Source organism: Chelonoidis abingdonii, chromosome 5 (genome assembly GCF_003597395.2).
Source record: "Chelonoidis abingdonii isolate Lonesome George chromosome 5, CheloAbing_2.0, whole genome shotgun sequence".
Taxonomy (NCBI): Eukaryota; Metazoa; Chordata; order Testudines; family Testudinidae; genus Chelonoidis; species Chelonoidis abingdonii.
This window is the reverse complement of record NC_133773.1, coordinates 37,525,033-37,539,072: the sequence shown is the minus strand read 5'-3', so window position 1 is coordinate 37,539,072 and position 14,040 is coordinate 37,525,033. Positions and strand designations below refer to the sequence as shown.

At 42.3% G+C, this 14,040-nt stretch overlaps 1 protein-coding gene across 3 annotated transcripts in view; it reads left to right on the top strand.

Annotated features, from left to right (window-relative positions):
* Positions 1-927: 927 nt before the first annotated feature.
* Positions 928-14,040, top strand: part of RAP1GDS1 (Rap1 GTPase-GDP dissociation stimulator 1) — a 168,522-nt gene continuing 155,409 nt past the window's right edge. The window contains exon 1 of one of the 3 annotated variants that reach the window (XM_032782756.2): positions 928-1,291. In XM_032782756.2, coding sequence (XP_032638647.1) covers positions 1,288-1,291 — 4 coding nt within the window. In that variant the 5' untranslated portion in view covers positions 928-1,287. The remainder of the gene's footprint in view (positions 1,292-14,040) is intronic. The other 2 variants (XM_032782755.2, XM_032782757.2) reach the window with 2 other exon arrangements.

Below are 14,040 nucleotides of genomic sequence, written 5' to 3'. Positions count from 1 at the left end.
TTGTCAGCATAGACCAAGATGTGTTAAATTCATTTCAGACATACTAGGTTGGGTTCCAACTGGGGCCTTGTCTACAGTGGAAAACTAGCCATTGTCCTGAAGCCATTTTTACCAAGAGAGTCTTAAAACCTGTAAAACCCCACTAACGTGGCTGTGTTAGCCAGGGCTGGTTCCTGTGGGGAAGGGTGAGGCAGAACTTTTCAAAAAAATGATAGTCTTGAATATTTTTCAGCCAGTCTCTGTCTAGAAGGATAGAATATGAACCCATTTTATAGATCTTTCTAAAACAGAGTTAATTACCTGGCTAGATGAGCCTTCATGGCTCTGTGTGTCTACATCCTACAATACAAACGCTAAACGTTATAGGATGACATATAGGATAGCACAGTCAAGTGTTATATGTAAATCTCCTCCCCTCATGTTCTCTGGCTGCCTGAACATATCTGATAATATGATTTGCAAATAATAAGACAAGAATAATAAATACTACATAAATAAATAATAATAATTGATACAAAATGACAACTGCTCTAAATCCTCTCCATGGCTGAGGCTATGGGTGAGGAGCTCCTCAGAGGACCTGGGCTGGCACCGTATCGCTCTCTGGACAGCAAGAGCTGAGTTTGTCTGCAAAGCGCTCTATGGATTCCTACCCAGGTATTCATAATAAACAGCAGCAGGCGCAGACTGAAACCGCATGGGCACGGAGTGAAACCCGATCGTCCCCGCTGCACCGCCAGCCCGGGAGCTCACGGGGCGGGAAGAACCCCGGATAAGAAGCTACTTTTCTGCAACCTCTCTGGCGCTGCTACTGTGTATCTGCGCGGGTGCTGCTGGCTCCGCAGCTCCTCCTCCCGGGTCTCTGGGTGTCGCTGGGCCGGGTGTCTCCAGAGGAGGGCCTTGCCCGGATGTACTATACACTGACTCATAAGCCAATCGACACAGCAGCTGCAGGCAGCGAGACACACACAGAACCGAGCTCCCACTTCGCTCCCCGCCTCCCCTCCCCGACAGCAGCGGCGGGGCTGGCCGGGCCCTGGAACGCACGTAGCCCCCTCCCCTGCCGCCGCCGCTCGCATCCCGAGGCGCCAGCGACGGGCGCTTGCTCCAGGGCTGTCCCTGCTGCCCGCCTCCTCCTCCCGCACTCCCAGCCCTGGTTGCCGGCTGCTGCAGCCGCACCGCCCCAGGTCGCCGCTGCTCCCGCGTGTCCCTCCCCGGCCTCTGGATAGAGGCGCAGGCAGCTCCCCCAAGCAGCACCCGGAGCGCTGCTCTCCTCCTGGCAGGAACATGGGTAAGTCACCTTCTCCCTCCCCCCGCGGTCTAGCCCGGCTCCAGGCAGCGGTCCCCCAAAGTTATCGCCTTATTACGCATCTGCCTCTGCCCCCGCCCTCTCTGGCATTGCTCTGCAGCACCGCGGGGCTGGGGAGACAGGAGGGACGGGGCCATGACGCCGAAACAAGTCCGCTGCTCCTGTTCCCATCCCCCTTCCCCCCTCCGTGGCTTCTGTGCGGCTCCCTGTTTTGCATCCTCTCTCCAGTCGCACTGTCCCTTTTCCTCCCAAGGCTGGCCCCTTGCTTCCCTCCTCCCTCTGTCGGACGGGCAGAAAGAGGAGGAAGACGACTTCATGCAACTTCCTCAGTAGCTCTGTCGTCTCCCCTGAGGGCCGAGAGGCTCAGGGTGCAGATTGCTTTTCCAAGGGCTGTATGCTGTGAAGGGAATGGGGGGAGGGTGTCTCCACCCAGCCATGGGGTAAAGAGCACAGCTGTGGCCACGAGGAATGTAAAACCAGAGACCAGTCCATGAAATAGACGGGCAGGGACTTGCTCCGTGCTGGACTAGCGGGGTTTTTACAGGGTGTATTGTTACTGGGCTGAGCTCTCTGTCTTGGTCACTTAAGGGCTTGGAACAGGGGTGAGACAGCAGGAAGCTGAACATAGTAATGGCACCCTATTTCTGAACTTAAAATACCGGGTTTCCTTCTTCTCTAAAATCACAGTGCAAAGTTTCTGTGGGCTCTTGTGATATTGCCAGTTAATCCATCAGGCTGGCCTTAGGTAGGCTGAATGTCAATTTAATAAACCGAATGTACTCCTCAAATATAATTTGTTTTACGGTATTTGAATACAGATTTCTTAAGTGGAAGTCAAATTCTGTAAGTATTAAAGGAGATTTGGAGCAAGCGGCCATATAGGTCATTCAGCAGACTACATTTCCCCCCCCTTTTTGTTTCTGTAATAGACAGGTGGGATAATACATTACAAAGATTACTTGATGTTCCATTCTCACCTATGGTGTTCCTCTGCATATTTTTTGGAACCCCAAAGATCTTCATATTAGCCCCACCTCACTAGTTTTAAGTCACCGTGCGTCTAGTGAAGAACTACAGTCGTATTATCTGTCTGTTAACTCCCAAAGCTTGTAGGCTGATTGAGACCGCCAAAGAAAACCCACACTGATCTAGAAACTAGTGCTGCCTTAGTGTCCTCAACACTCACACCACAGAGCCATATCTCCTTGGGCTGCACCAGGAATTGAGAACAGTGTACCTCTGCCAGAGAGGCAATGATACTGTAGTCTAATACAGTGGTTCTCAACTGGTGGTCCAGGGCCACCTGGGGGGGGGGAAAGGGGGGCAATTTGCCCCAGGCCCTGGGCTCCGCAGGGGCCCCCACGAGAGTTTTTCAGGGCCCCTGGGGGGGGGGGGGGGCTGTGAACAGGTTTCACAGGATCCGCAAAGCAGGGCCAGTGTTAGACTCACTTGGGCCCTAGGCAGAAAGCTGGAGCTGCACCGCATCGGGCTAAAGCCAAAGGCTGAGCAATGTAGCTTGGCAGGGCCCCCAGTGGCATGGGGCCCCAGGCAGTTACCCTGCTTGCTACCCTCTAATGCCAGTCCTGGCTTTTATATGCCAAAAAACAGTTGTTGTGGGACAGGTGGGCTGTGCAGATTTTATAGCATGTTGGCTGGGCCTCAGAAAGAACAAGGTTGAGAACCCCTGGTCTAATAGTCTAAACATAGGATAAGGAGTCAGCAATTCCTGAATTCATAATCCTAGATTTGACACTGGACTGCTGCTGCTGCCTTAGATAAGTCACTGGTTTCTTTTGAGATCATATAAATCTTTTGTCTTTTACTAAACAAAGATTTCCATGGATAGAAACAACCTCTATACCTTAGTTTCCCTGTCTGTAAAATGGTGATAATGCTTACTTACCTTTCAGGGCTTTTGTGAAGATTATTTCACTTTCATAAAGTGCTTGGAAGAGGAAAAAGCCTATGTAACTGTTAAATATAATTAATTATTTTCTCAGAGGCAGGTACTAAACCTCTGCCTTGACACTGTGATAGGGTTCTGGATGTCTCATTTATTGTAGATGAAAGGCCAACTCCTTGGTTACTTACTAGGTGATTTTTAATTACACAGATCACAAGAGTAGGAATATTTATCCCAGTGTCACGATCAAATTGCAAGTGCAGAATGAATGCTGCATTCTGCTCTAGAAAAGGCTCCATTCCAGTTGTGGGTGAGTTTGTAAATTGCTTGCGGAATCTTTCTAGCCAAAGCTTGTTGCATAATTATGACATTATTAGCAGTGATAAGATGACCAAAAGGGGTTCCCTTCAGAATCCGTCAAGGATGTTCCTAACTTGTCCAAAGAGGTTGCTGTTGAGCAACAAAAGGAACCCGCTTCACTTATTTTTCCCCACCCTGCGACACATCTAGATCTGATTCTGCTGCCTTTCAGGTCAATGGCAAACTTATAACCTCCTCTACAGCAGCTCATGTTGTTCTGAGAAGCCAGTGACCAAGATGGAAATCAAAGTTGCATATCCCCCCAGGTTAGCCAGCCAACTGTTTTCTGTTACGTTTTTAGAGCAAATGATGACTTTGGATGTTTAGGGTCTCATGATTAAGCTCACAAAATCAATATAGTAGCTTCCCTGGCTCAATTCCTGTAGGCTCTCCTTTTTTTATATGTGCATTGTGTAACTGTTGGAACTTCTCAGAAAATAAGTATTGAGGATGACTTTCTGCAGCACTAGATCTCTTCCTCAAGCTTCTGTTAACTTGGTAAATACTTGAAAATCAAGTGTTTGTGGCACTGAGTACTAAATCTGTTTTACGATTAAACATACTGAATATTCTACACTTAATAAGCAGGTCAGAATGGGATTAGTAGATTCATACACTAATGATGTAAAATGGAAGCCCTGGAAAACATTCATATTCCAATCAAAAGATTTGTGCCATTAAAAAGATTCATATGTACATGTGAGGCTGTGCAAAGTCTTCTGTTAGAATGCCTTTCCTATCTCAGAGGCTCCAACTGGTTGTTCCTCTGTAGTCATTCTCCTGGCAATGATCTGCTTCTGTAGCTTTGAATTAATACGTGCCCTTCCCAAAATTGTGCCATTGTCCTTTGGATTTATATTTAAGATTATTAATTCAGACTTTACTTTAAAAAATGTTTAATTTTTAGCATTAACCGTTCCTTTTGCATGCTAGGTTTCTTTAACTGTTCTTGGAAGTACAGCATTTTGAGTACTTTGGATGACACTCACTGCTATTGTTTTCTGTGCCTTTTCTAATGAACATTACTTTTGCATTTTTCCCATAGTATCCCTGGTTTGCAAGGAATTTTGTAGCCAACTGTTTAAAGATTCCTCTCTTTGTTTTACCTCCTGCAATGCAATTTTTATAGTATCTATCTTGTATAGAGACTGTATTCTAAAAGACTTTATTATAAAACATTATATGATATTTTATATGGGTACAATTTATTTTTATCGTGTATATTAATTTCCACCTGCAAATTAGATGTTCTGGATTGTAGACTTCAGTTGCGAGTGGAGGTCTGCGTCTAAATTTCTCAAGTCTTTCTACAGAACTCAAAACAATAGCATACACACAAAACATCAATTCTCCTATCTGGATGTCTGTCTTAATTAAAATACTGCTCATGTATCTGTTCTCATTTTGTTACCTACCTTAATCCAATGCTAAAGAGAGACCTGAGTTGAATAGAGATTTACATTGCCAATTTCAGGGCCCATTCTTTTCTGCGTAGTCTGTACTCATTAATTCCGTGTGTGTGTTTCCTTGCAAAAATGTACAATGTGCTAAATATGTTCAGGAAGTGTCAGGCTTTGGGTCAGCCTGGTGGTTGAGCTATAACATATGAGATCCAGATTGTGGATAGCACAGATTGGCAAAGATACAGTCTCTGTTTTCAAGAGGTTCCTTCTGTTCATCCTTTAGAGGGAGCTGAAGTGTGTTTCAGGTGAGGCTGCATGCAGTGTGACTTTGGGGAAGAAAGTAAATGGGACAAAATTCTTTTTTCTTTTTTTTAAAGTCTAATATAGTGGCAGGAGGGTGGAAGTAGATGAAAATGTTCTTCCATCCTGAGAAGGTTCTTTTTACTGCTCCTCTCAATACCTGCACATGCTATAGTGGAACATGGAAGACTCTGCTATGGTGATAATTGGTGTTGCCAGACTGGAAAAGCAAAATATTTGTACTGCACTTATAATAGAGCCAAGAGGGTTAGCAACCAACCTCTTCTACAGCTGCCATGGATTTAACTCCACAGGTTTGTCCACTGTCAGATTACTATGATCGGTATCCCACTCCTTCCCTAAAACAAACATTATTTACATTAATAGTTAAGAGAAGTGCTCATAATTCACCACTAATTAACAAATATTACTCAAGAAAGGTTGAAAACTTGTGTATAGGATTCCCAGGCTAGACTCAAAATACACTGAAGAATTAGAGGGGAAAAATCCTCATGTCTTACTTATTCTGCTTTTCTGGTTTATTTTCTTAACTTTTTTCTATGATGTTCCCAAGTCCCTCTTGTCTTCATAATTACACTCATTCATTTCTTCCCTCTGCTTTTCCTAGTTCTCCCCCTATATGCACTTCCCCCAAGGGGGTTTTGTTCTTTTCTATTTTTGTTTCTCTTCTTGGTAGCATGCTCATTTCCATTATTACTGCTCTGTTTTCTTCAGATTTCATCTGTTTTTGTGCTTCCTTTTTTTCCTCTCCCAGATTTTATTTCAATTCTGTAGATAGACACACATTCCTTGCAGACTTCTTCTTAAACTACTTCTATATATTGTATTCTCAGGAGACATAATTTTTGAATGAAGCCTTTAACCTAATGGTATAGAGAAAACTACTAGGCGTCTTTAAGAACAAAAGAACGTAAACAGTGGTTTCAACACAGGAGCAATGCTGATTAGGGAAGCTTAGTCAGACCTAATCTAACTGTTTTGGCTTCCTCAGAAGTTCAGAATTGCAGGCTTCCAGGTAATTTTGTTGAAAGGAGGGGGAAAAAAAAGAAAAAGATGCAGTCTAGAACTAGTTATTTCAGTGTCAGCATTTTAAAGATTCAAATTTTTTTGCTGCAAACTGGTCTTTGCTTTGGGAAATGACAGTACAGGCTACTATACTGGTTGATACAGTCTGACTAGAACAAATACAGTGGTTTTCTTCACATCTAATTATTTTAGCAAAATATAAGGAAAAATAATTTTTGTTTGTGTTACTTGTATCAGTTTGTGGATTAACCACAGATAGGAAATGCTGATCCAGTTTTATAGATAATAGAAGACTCAATTTCCAGCATAGAGTAGCCTACTGGCATGCTATGCCTTAAGAAAGTGAGAGCCCTTGCTCTCTATATCTTTGGAGGCATTCATTACCTTTTAGGTTGTAGTTTGTTTTCCATTATAAGCGTTGTTACGAACCTCTAAGTTCCTAGAAAATAAAACAGACTAATTTGTCTTGAATTGTTGATGTGTGTTCTCTAGCTAAGTCAGAACTTTTTAATGACAATTTGAGAGTTACTTGGAAAAGGCATTTTTCCCAATAAGGGATTTTGAAAGTGGCATCTTTCTCTTTAAGTGGTCTGTTGATTTTCTGTTAAACCCTCTTTCTAAAACAGCATAATCTAGAAATTGTAGATTTGTTTCAATCTCTATTTCTGTATGAGCTTTATTCCATGGGTTTATTTTTGACAGGTATGGCCATACCAATTCACAGCCATGAAAAACACGTCATGGACCATGAAATCTGGTCTCCCTCTGTGAAATCTGTATGGTATAGGGTAAAGCACACAAAAGACCAGATTTCAAGGGGGAAGACCAGTGTTTCTCAAATTGGGGGTCCTGACACAAAAGGAAGTTGCAGGGGGTCACAAGGTTATTTTAGGGGGGTTGTTGTATTGTCATCCTTACTTCTTCGCTGACTTCAGAGCTGGGTGGCTAGAGAGTGGAGTTGCAGGCCAGGAGCCCAACTCTGAAGGCAGAGCTGCTGCCAGCAGCAGCGCAGAAGTAAGGATGGCATGGTATGCTATTGCCACCCTTACTTCTGCACTGCTGCCTTCAGAGCCGGGCGGCCAGACAGTGGCGGCTGCTGACTGAGGGCCCAGATCTACGGGCAGAAGTAAGGGTGGCAATACCATACCAGGCCATCCTTAGTTCTGCGCTGCTGCTGGTGGCAGCTCTGCCTTCAGACCTGGACTCCCGACCTAAAGCTGCCGCTCTCCAGCTGCCCAACTCTGAAGGCAGCACCACCAGCAGCAGCCCTGCAGAAGTAAGGGTAGCAGTACCACAACCCACCCTACAATAACCTTGCAACCCCACCCCCACAACTCTTTTTTGGGTCAGGACCCCCTACAATTACAACACTATGAAATTTCAGATTTAAATAGCTGAAATGCTGAAATTTATTATTTTAAAAATCCTATGAACTTGAAATTGACCAAAATGGACCATGAATACGGCAGGGCCCTATTGATAAGGTAGAGTTTAAAAAAAAATGGAGCTAAACTCTATGGAAAAATGAACTTCAGCGTTCTCCTTTTGTACCAAAAAGAATTGATCTGTTTCACAGAAATTACAAGTGCTATAGATTTGCCCATTGGAACTTGTAAACACTGTAAAACAAATGGCTGTAGTTGAAGAAGGCTTCAAAGCTTTAAAGACATCCTATAAAATCTGTGAGCCAAGTAGTTCTGGTTTAGGGAACTTTTAAGATATACATAAACGCTGATGATCTTGTAAAAATCCTTACGACAAATAGCTGTGGTTCAAACTAGATTATAAACTTGGCAGATACCCAGAAGATCTGGTTAAATTCATAAACCAGGTAATCCTGATTCAAACTACTCCAGTCTAGACAGAGGACTCTAGTTCAAGGTACTTGTAAGATCTGCTTGCAAAGCCTGGATATATTGTCAACTTCACCATTGGGATCCAGTCCACAGAAATGTGAAAGGTGTGCTTAAAAAGAAAGGATACCTTGCATATCTCAGACTTGAATCCCTTTGCAGACTCCATTGTTTGTAATCCCTGCCATGAAATGGATAGAAACCAAAGAAACTGTAAAATAGTATCTGAACATCCAACTCTCAAAGTGTATCACCAATAATTTATTTTGGAGGCATCAAAAGTGACTGTTACCGTGAAAATTGAATTGAGATTTGCACTTAAAAGTAGTATTAAAATCCCTCTATTTCCCAGTTTCTTAGTCTCCAAATTTGGCACAAGAACTCTTCATATAGCAATTGAATTTTCAGTGAATATTGAGGAAAATATTTGCTAACATTTGTAGAGGAAACATTTAAAAATGCTCCATTTTTGAGCTTGACCTGTTTGCCTCATATTTCTGTGTAACCACAGTCCTCGCAAGCTCCAAATTTCTCCGACACAGTCTAACAATATCTTTAACATAGGGCAATTCTGAACGTTTATTAAAATACAGAGACTTATTTCCCAGGTTAGAGATAATGTAATTGAGATTCACAAGATCTGCCAATGAAAACTGTTCTGGTCCATGTGCTACTTCCATTTCCTGACACTGCTAGTCTGCCTTCCTGACTAACTGTGTCACTTTAAAGAAAAATTAAATTTTTTGAAAGTTTTAATTTCCATTATTGGTTGAAGTTTTTCTGTTGGCTCCAGGTCAGATTCAGCAAATCACTTAAATACATGCTTAAATTCAGTTAAGGCTTAAAGTATGTGCTTTGTTGAATTGTGGCTTTTATCTTTGACTCACCTGTTTTCTCCTGCACATATCTGGGAACGAGGTTGCGCAGCAGGGAGTATGAAATTGAAACAAGAGAAAGGTGGCTTTGGGGGATGAGCATCAGAGTATGAATGTATTGGAAGGAACAGCTAGAGGGAAATGGATATGGGAGACAATAACGTTTGAGCTGGATTTTGAGGAGACAGGTGGGATTTATCAGGGTTGCTTGGAGACCTGAGAGGAACAACAGGCTTATGTGTGGGGACAAAGTATCTCGGAGGATGAGAGCTCAATATCTCTGCTCAGGCCTGGGAACGTGAAAGTCTCCCCTGGCAGAAGATGTAGTCTTAACCCATAGCAGATGAAGTTTTTTTTGTTTGATTTGAAGATTATGGTGGAATTGTTTATTTTATAAATAATTATGATAGTGCATTGTCATGATAGTTCAGCAAAACTTAAAAAAGACTAAAAATTCTGAAACGTAAAACTTTATTAGTTAAGATTGTGAATGAATATACGTATAACCGCATTCGATATATATTCGCACACCATGCCTGGAACATACAGGACCTAATTAGAATATTGTACATACAACAAAAAACTCCTAAATATTTGGAAGTCAGGGAACTCAAGAGATCAGGTTTCACAAACAACCTTCACTCTTTTTTGCTTTCACACCTTATCCCTGACCACACAAAATCTGCCCCTAAGATTCTCTTCCATCCACATACCATGCCTCTTCTAAATCTGCATTTCCAGTATAAGCCTCATACTCCACTGTCTTGTTGCACCGTCTACGTATTAATATTGGAACTAATACATAAGAGCCACCAATCCATAAGCAGCCCCTCCTCCAATTCCTTTTCTCTTTTATTAACCATCTACACCTACAGTACCTACCTGTCAGAATAACCAGTTACATCAAAATAGCTGTCCCTCTCCACCCCATATTCCTTAAAGAGACCCCTATTTTCACATTTTATGCTTCACATACAGTTTGGAGACAACAGTTTTTCCTATCCACCATTCCATTATCTGCCACAGTAAAACTACCTCATCTGCCCTCCATAACCAGACTGAAAACTGTACTGCATTCAGAACCTGTAGAATTACACAGTAATTAGGGACAGATTCTGTGATGGACTCAGTTGAATTACGTAGCAGAAAACTGCAAATTTTGAAGTCCCTTAACAGTTAGGTTAGCCAAAACAACAGCAAAATAAATACAAGCAAGAATTAATTGAACATGTAAAAAAAAAAAGTTGTCTTCCCTTCCCATTCTTCAACCTCTTTCTTTCGGATCCCCTCCCCCCAACATATTCAAACTCCACGCCTACCTATGCCACATCTGTTTTTCTGCATATAAAAGCCAGGGCCAGTGTTAGGGAGTAGCAAGCAGGGAAATTGTCTGGCGCCCCATTCCACAGGTGTCCCCGCGAAGCCAAGTTGCTTAGGCTATGGCTTCAACCCCTGGTGGCAGGGCTTGGGGCCCCAGGCTTCAGCCCCATGCGGTGTGACCTCGGCTTTCTGCTCTGGGCCTCAGCAAGTCTAATGCTGGCCCTGCTTGGTGGACCCCTTGAAACCTGCTTGCGGCCCCCTGTTGCAAACCACTGTGTTAGATCAAAAGAAATGTTTTGTCATGCAGGCATGTCATATGTGTTCTGCTGTCCAGCTGCCACCAGTTTCTGTTGAGGGCACGTCTCGGGATGCTTCCAGTCTCTATGACATGGGCAGCGTCTGATTATCAGCCTCTGACCTGTCACATTACAAGGCACAGGGAATATTTTAAATTAGTGGGGAAACAGAGTTTCTAACCTTAGAAATGAACTAAAGCATGTATGTCAGGGCCAGCTGCGCCCCTGACCCGGTCTGTGGTCTCTGAGTTCACCCCCAGAGATGTTATGCCCTTACCTTTTCTGTGGCGTGGAATCCTGCAGTTCTCCCATTCTCCCATTCTTATACCATGTCCCAGGCTACAGCACACTGTGGGTCGACTATGCTTCCCCTGTAGGCCCAACTGGGTTCAGCACCTACGAGTTTTCTCTTCGGCAGCTGTGACCAGTGGTAAATACAGTGACCCAACGTAGTTTTCTTAAGCCAATGTGGTGTTTAATCTTAACAGTAGGAACAAAGAATAAGAGAAAAGGGGATTTAAAACAATAAAAGGCCTAAGTGCATGTCTATCTTGCCTAAAGCTTACCGCCCCACCCTGGAAGTTTAGGAAGACCTAACTTTTCCAGATCCCCAACCTCATTTCTGTGTCTGTGGCAGTCTGTTCTCTGGGAACAACTCCCTCACATCTTTGGACAGAGAGTTCCTGTTTAACTGTGTCAAGTCCGTTTGATCAGTTGGCTCCCGGGACTGGGAAAACAAGTCTTGTAATTTGACTGGCACCTGAAAGTAGCATCTTTGCAGCTTAAAGCGCAGGCATTGGTTATTATGACCCCTGACAATTTTACTGGGAGAGGGCTTTATCTGGTGTCATTGTGTTGCTCTCTTAGTTCCCCAAAAAGCCTTGCTTTAAACTAAATCAATTTACGCACATACTGTTGTAAACATTCCAGTAATCCAAAATACCCATACAGGAACTATCCCAATAACCAGAGAACACCCAATACTCAAATTATTACAAATCAGCCCCACATCTTTCACAATGTATTTATAAAAAATGCTCCATTCCTATTATGTGCTATAAAGAACAAATAAAGATTGCAATGGGTATCGGGGCCCCATTGTGTTAGGCACTGTACATATTTATTAGAAGACATACCCCATAGAGCTTACAGTAGAGTTTAAGAGAAGACAGTGAGTGTGACCAAGAGGAGAGAAGTAGGAAGGTGGTTGAGGGCAACAGTGACAAGATTATGCACTAACAGGCCAACCGTGTCCCAAACCGCTGCCTCTTTTTCTTAGATAACCGCCGCATATTACTATATTTTTCCATTCTGATGTGGGAAGCTGATTATAAGGCCAGGGTGTAATTCTGCCACCATTGCCATAAAGCTGCAAAGTACTATGGCTCTGACTGTACTTACAATAATATTATTATTATTCTACGAGAGCCTAGGAGCTCTAGATGAGATTAGATCTCTAGTGGGGTAGGCTCTTCGCAGACACAGGGCTCTGATCCTGCAAAGAGCTCGGCGAGGTGGACCCACACATTATTAGTCCATAGCTTTAGGTTGCAGTAGCACCCAAAATACACTTTCCGAATACACAGAGGAAGACAGTCCCTTCCCCAAACAGAGTACTGTACTCGCATTATCCGAAACAAAGACCACAGTCATAACTATTTCACATAGAAGATGTGGGGAAGCTGGCACGTGCATAGTGTATGTCTGACCCCTCTCTTTCCCTGCAGTCTCCTCTTTGTCTTCACCTGAAACTTTTTTAGTTTTCAAAAACTGACAAGAAACCAAAATTTTCTAATTTGAAATGAAATTAAAAATTTTGTTTCATTTTGTCAGCAAAACCCAGAAAACTTCTCCCAGCTCTAACCAGAATTAAATCATGCTTCAGTTTTGCCTCCTCGGATTAACCTAATATACTAATATATCAGGCAGGAATATGTGAGGATATACTCTGTATGAAAATAACTACAGCTTAAGGCCCCAGCCTTACAGTTGATACTACATTGTAGACCCTTGTGGCCACATAGAACCCCCTCTGAGTTCCACTGAAGTAACTGGGATTTTGCCCATACTGACTTAGCTGGAGGAACAGAGCCTTAAATTGCATTCTATTGATGATATCATGCAAAATGCTACATCTCTAGTTCCTTCCAAGATATAGCTCAGAACTGTGGAATCTTTTGGTCACAATAATGAAAATATGGACCCTGGGTCAATTTTGACCATCAGAAGCATATTATTTTGTTACATTTCTTTATTGATAAGCGAAGGAAGCTAATCAAAATCAGTATAGTACAGGAAATAGTGTCAGATTAAGATTAGTAATAACATGCTATTAAAAAAACAAACAAACAAACAAAAACAAATCAGAAGTTCCATAGAGTTCAATGGGAAGTTTTGCTTAAAAATTGATGGAATGACATGGTTTATAGTAATTTGTTATATCTAAGAAGAAACCAATTTAACATAGAAAAATATTCAGATTGTTAGAAAATATCCTGGAAACGGAAAGAGGCGGCATTGTGTCAAATTATTAATATACACACAGTGACCTTTGTTCTATCTTGTAGTGACATAAGGAGAAAGAAAAAACATTTTTCAGGAGTCCGTGTTTCAGCATCCCTTTTCATGTCCCTGTAGATCGTGGCTTTTGATGTCTGATAATAGTAAGGTCGCATATTCCTGCAAGGTTTCAGGGACCTCTCTCCAGGGCTGCTACGCATAATATTTCCAACAACACATATCAAAAGAATGTAGATATAAGGCTCCGAAGGCAGGAGACTTTGATTAGGGGAAAAAGTGACTCAGTCCACTTAATCAGAATACATTTTCACCCTCAAAGTTATCTGATATACTTATCTGTCTTTCCCAAGACAACAGAAGTCCCCTTTACAATGGAAGAGTAAGAATCCCAGTTCACTTCTTGGCAATTGAGGGTGGGGGGGGAAGCATGCTCAGAAGCATTGAAAGAGTTCTTAGATTTTACATTTTGGTCATAAATTTGAGTTCAGCACACATGTCTAATATGAAACAGATGGTTGGATAGACAGATGCCCTAGATATTAGATAACAAAGCACTTTATGTTAACAAGGGGTGTGTCTGTTGTTGTTTTTTTTAATATAATTGTAATTAAATAGGCCTCTTGATATACATCTATGGATGTGAGTTGTACTATTGTTCTAGCATGTTCTGGTACTTCAAATTCTAGACAGCTTGCAGGAATTCAAAGACAACATATTTTAGGAACCATGTAAGCTAAAATTACCAACCTTTCCAAGGTCAGAAATGGAAACCTACATAATTAAAAAATAATAATAATTTGGCTGCACAAACAGAACTAGTTAATTTTTTGAAGACTGTTATGGGCTGTATGTTT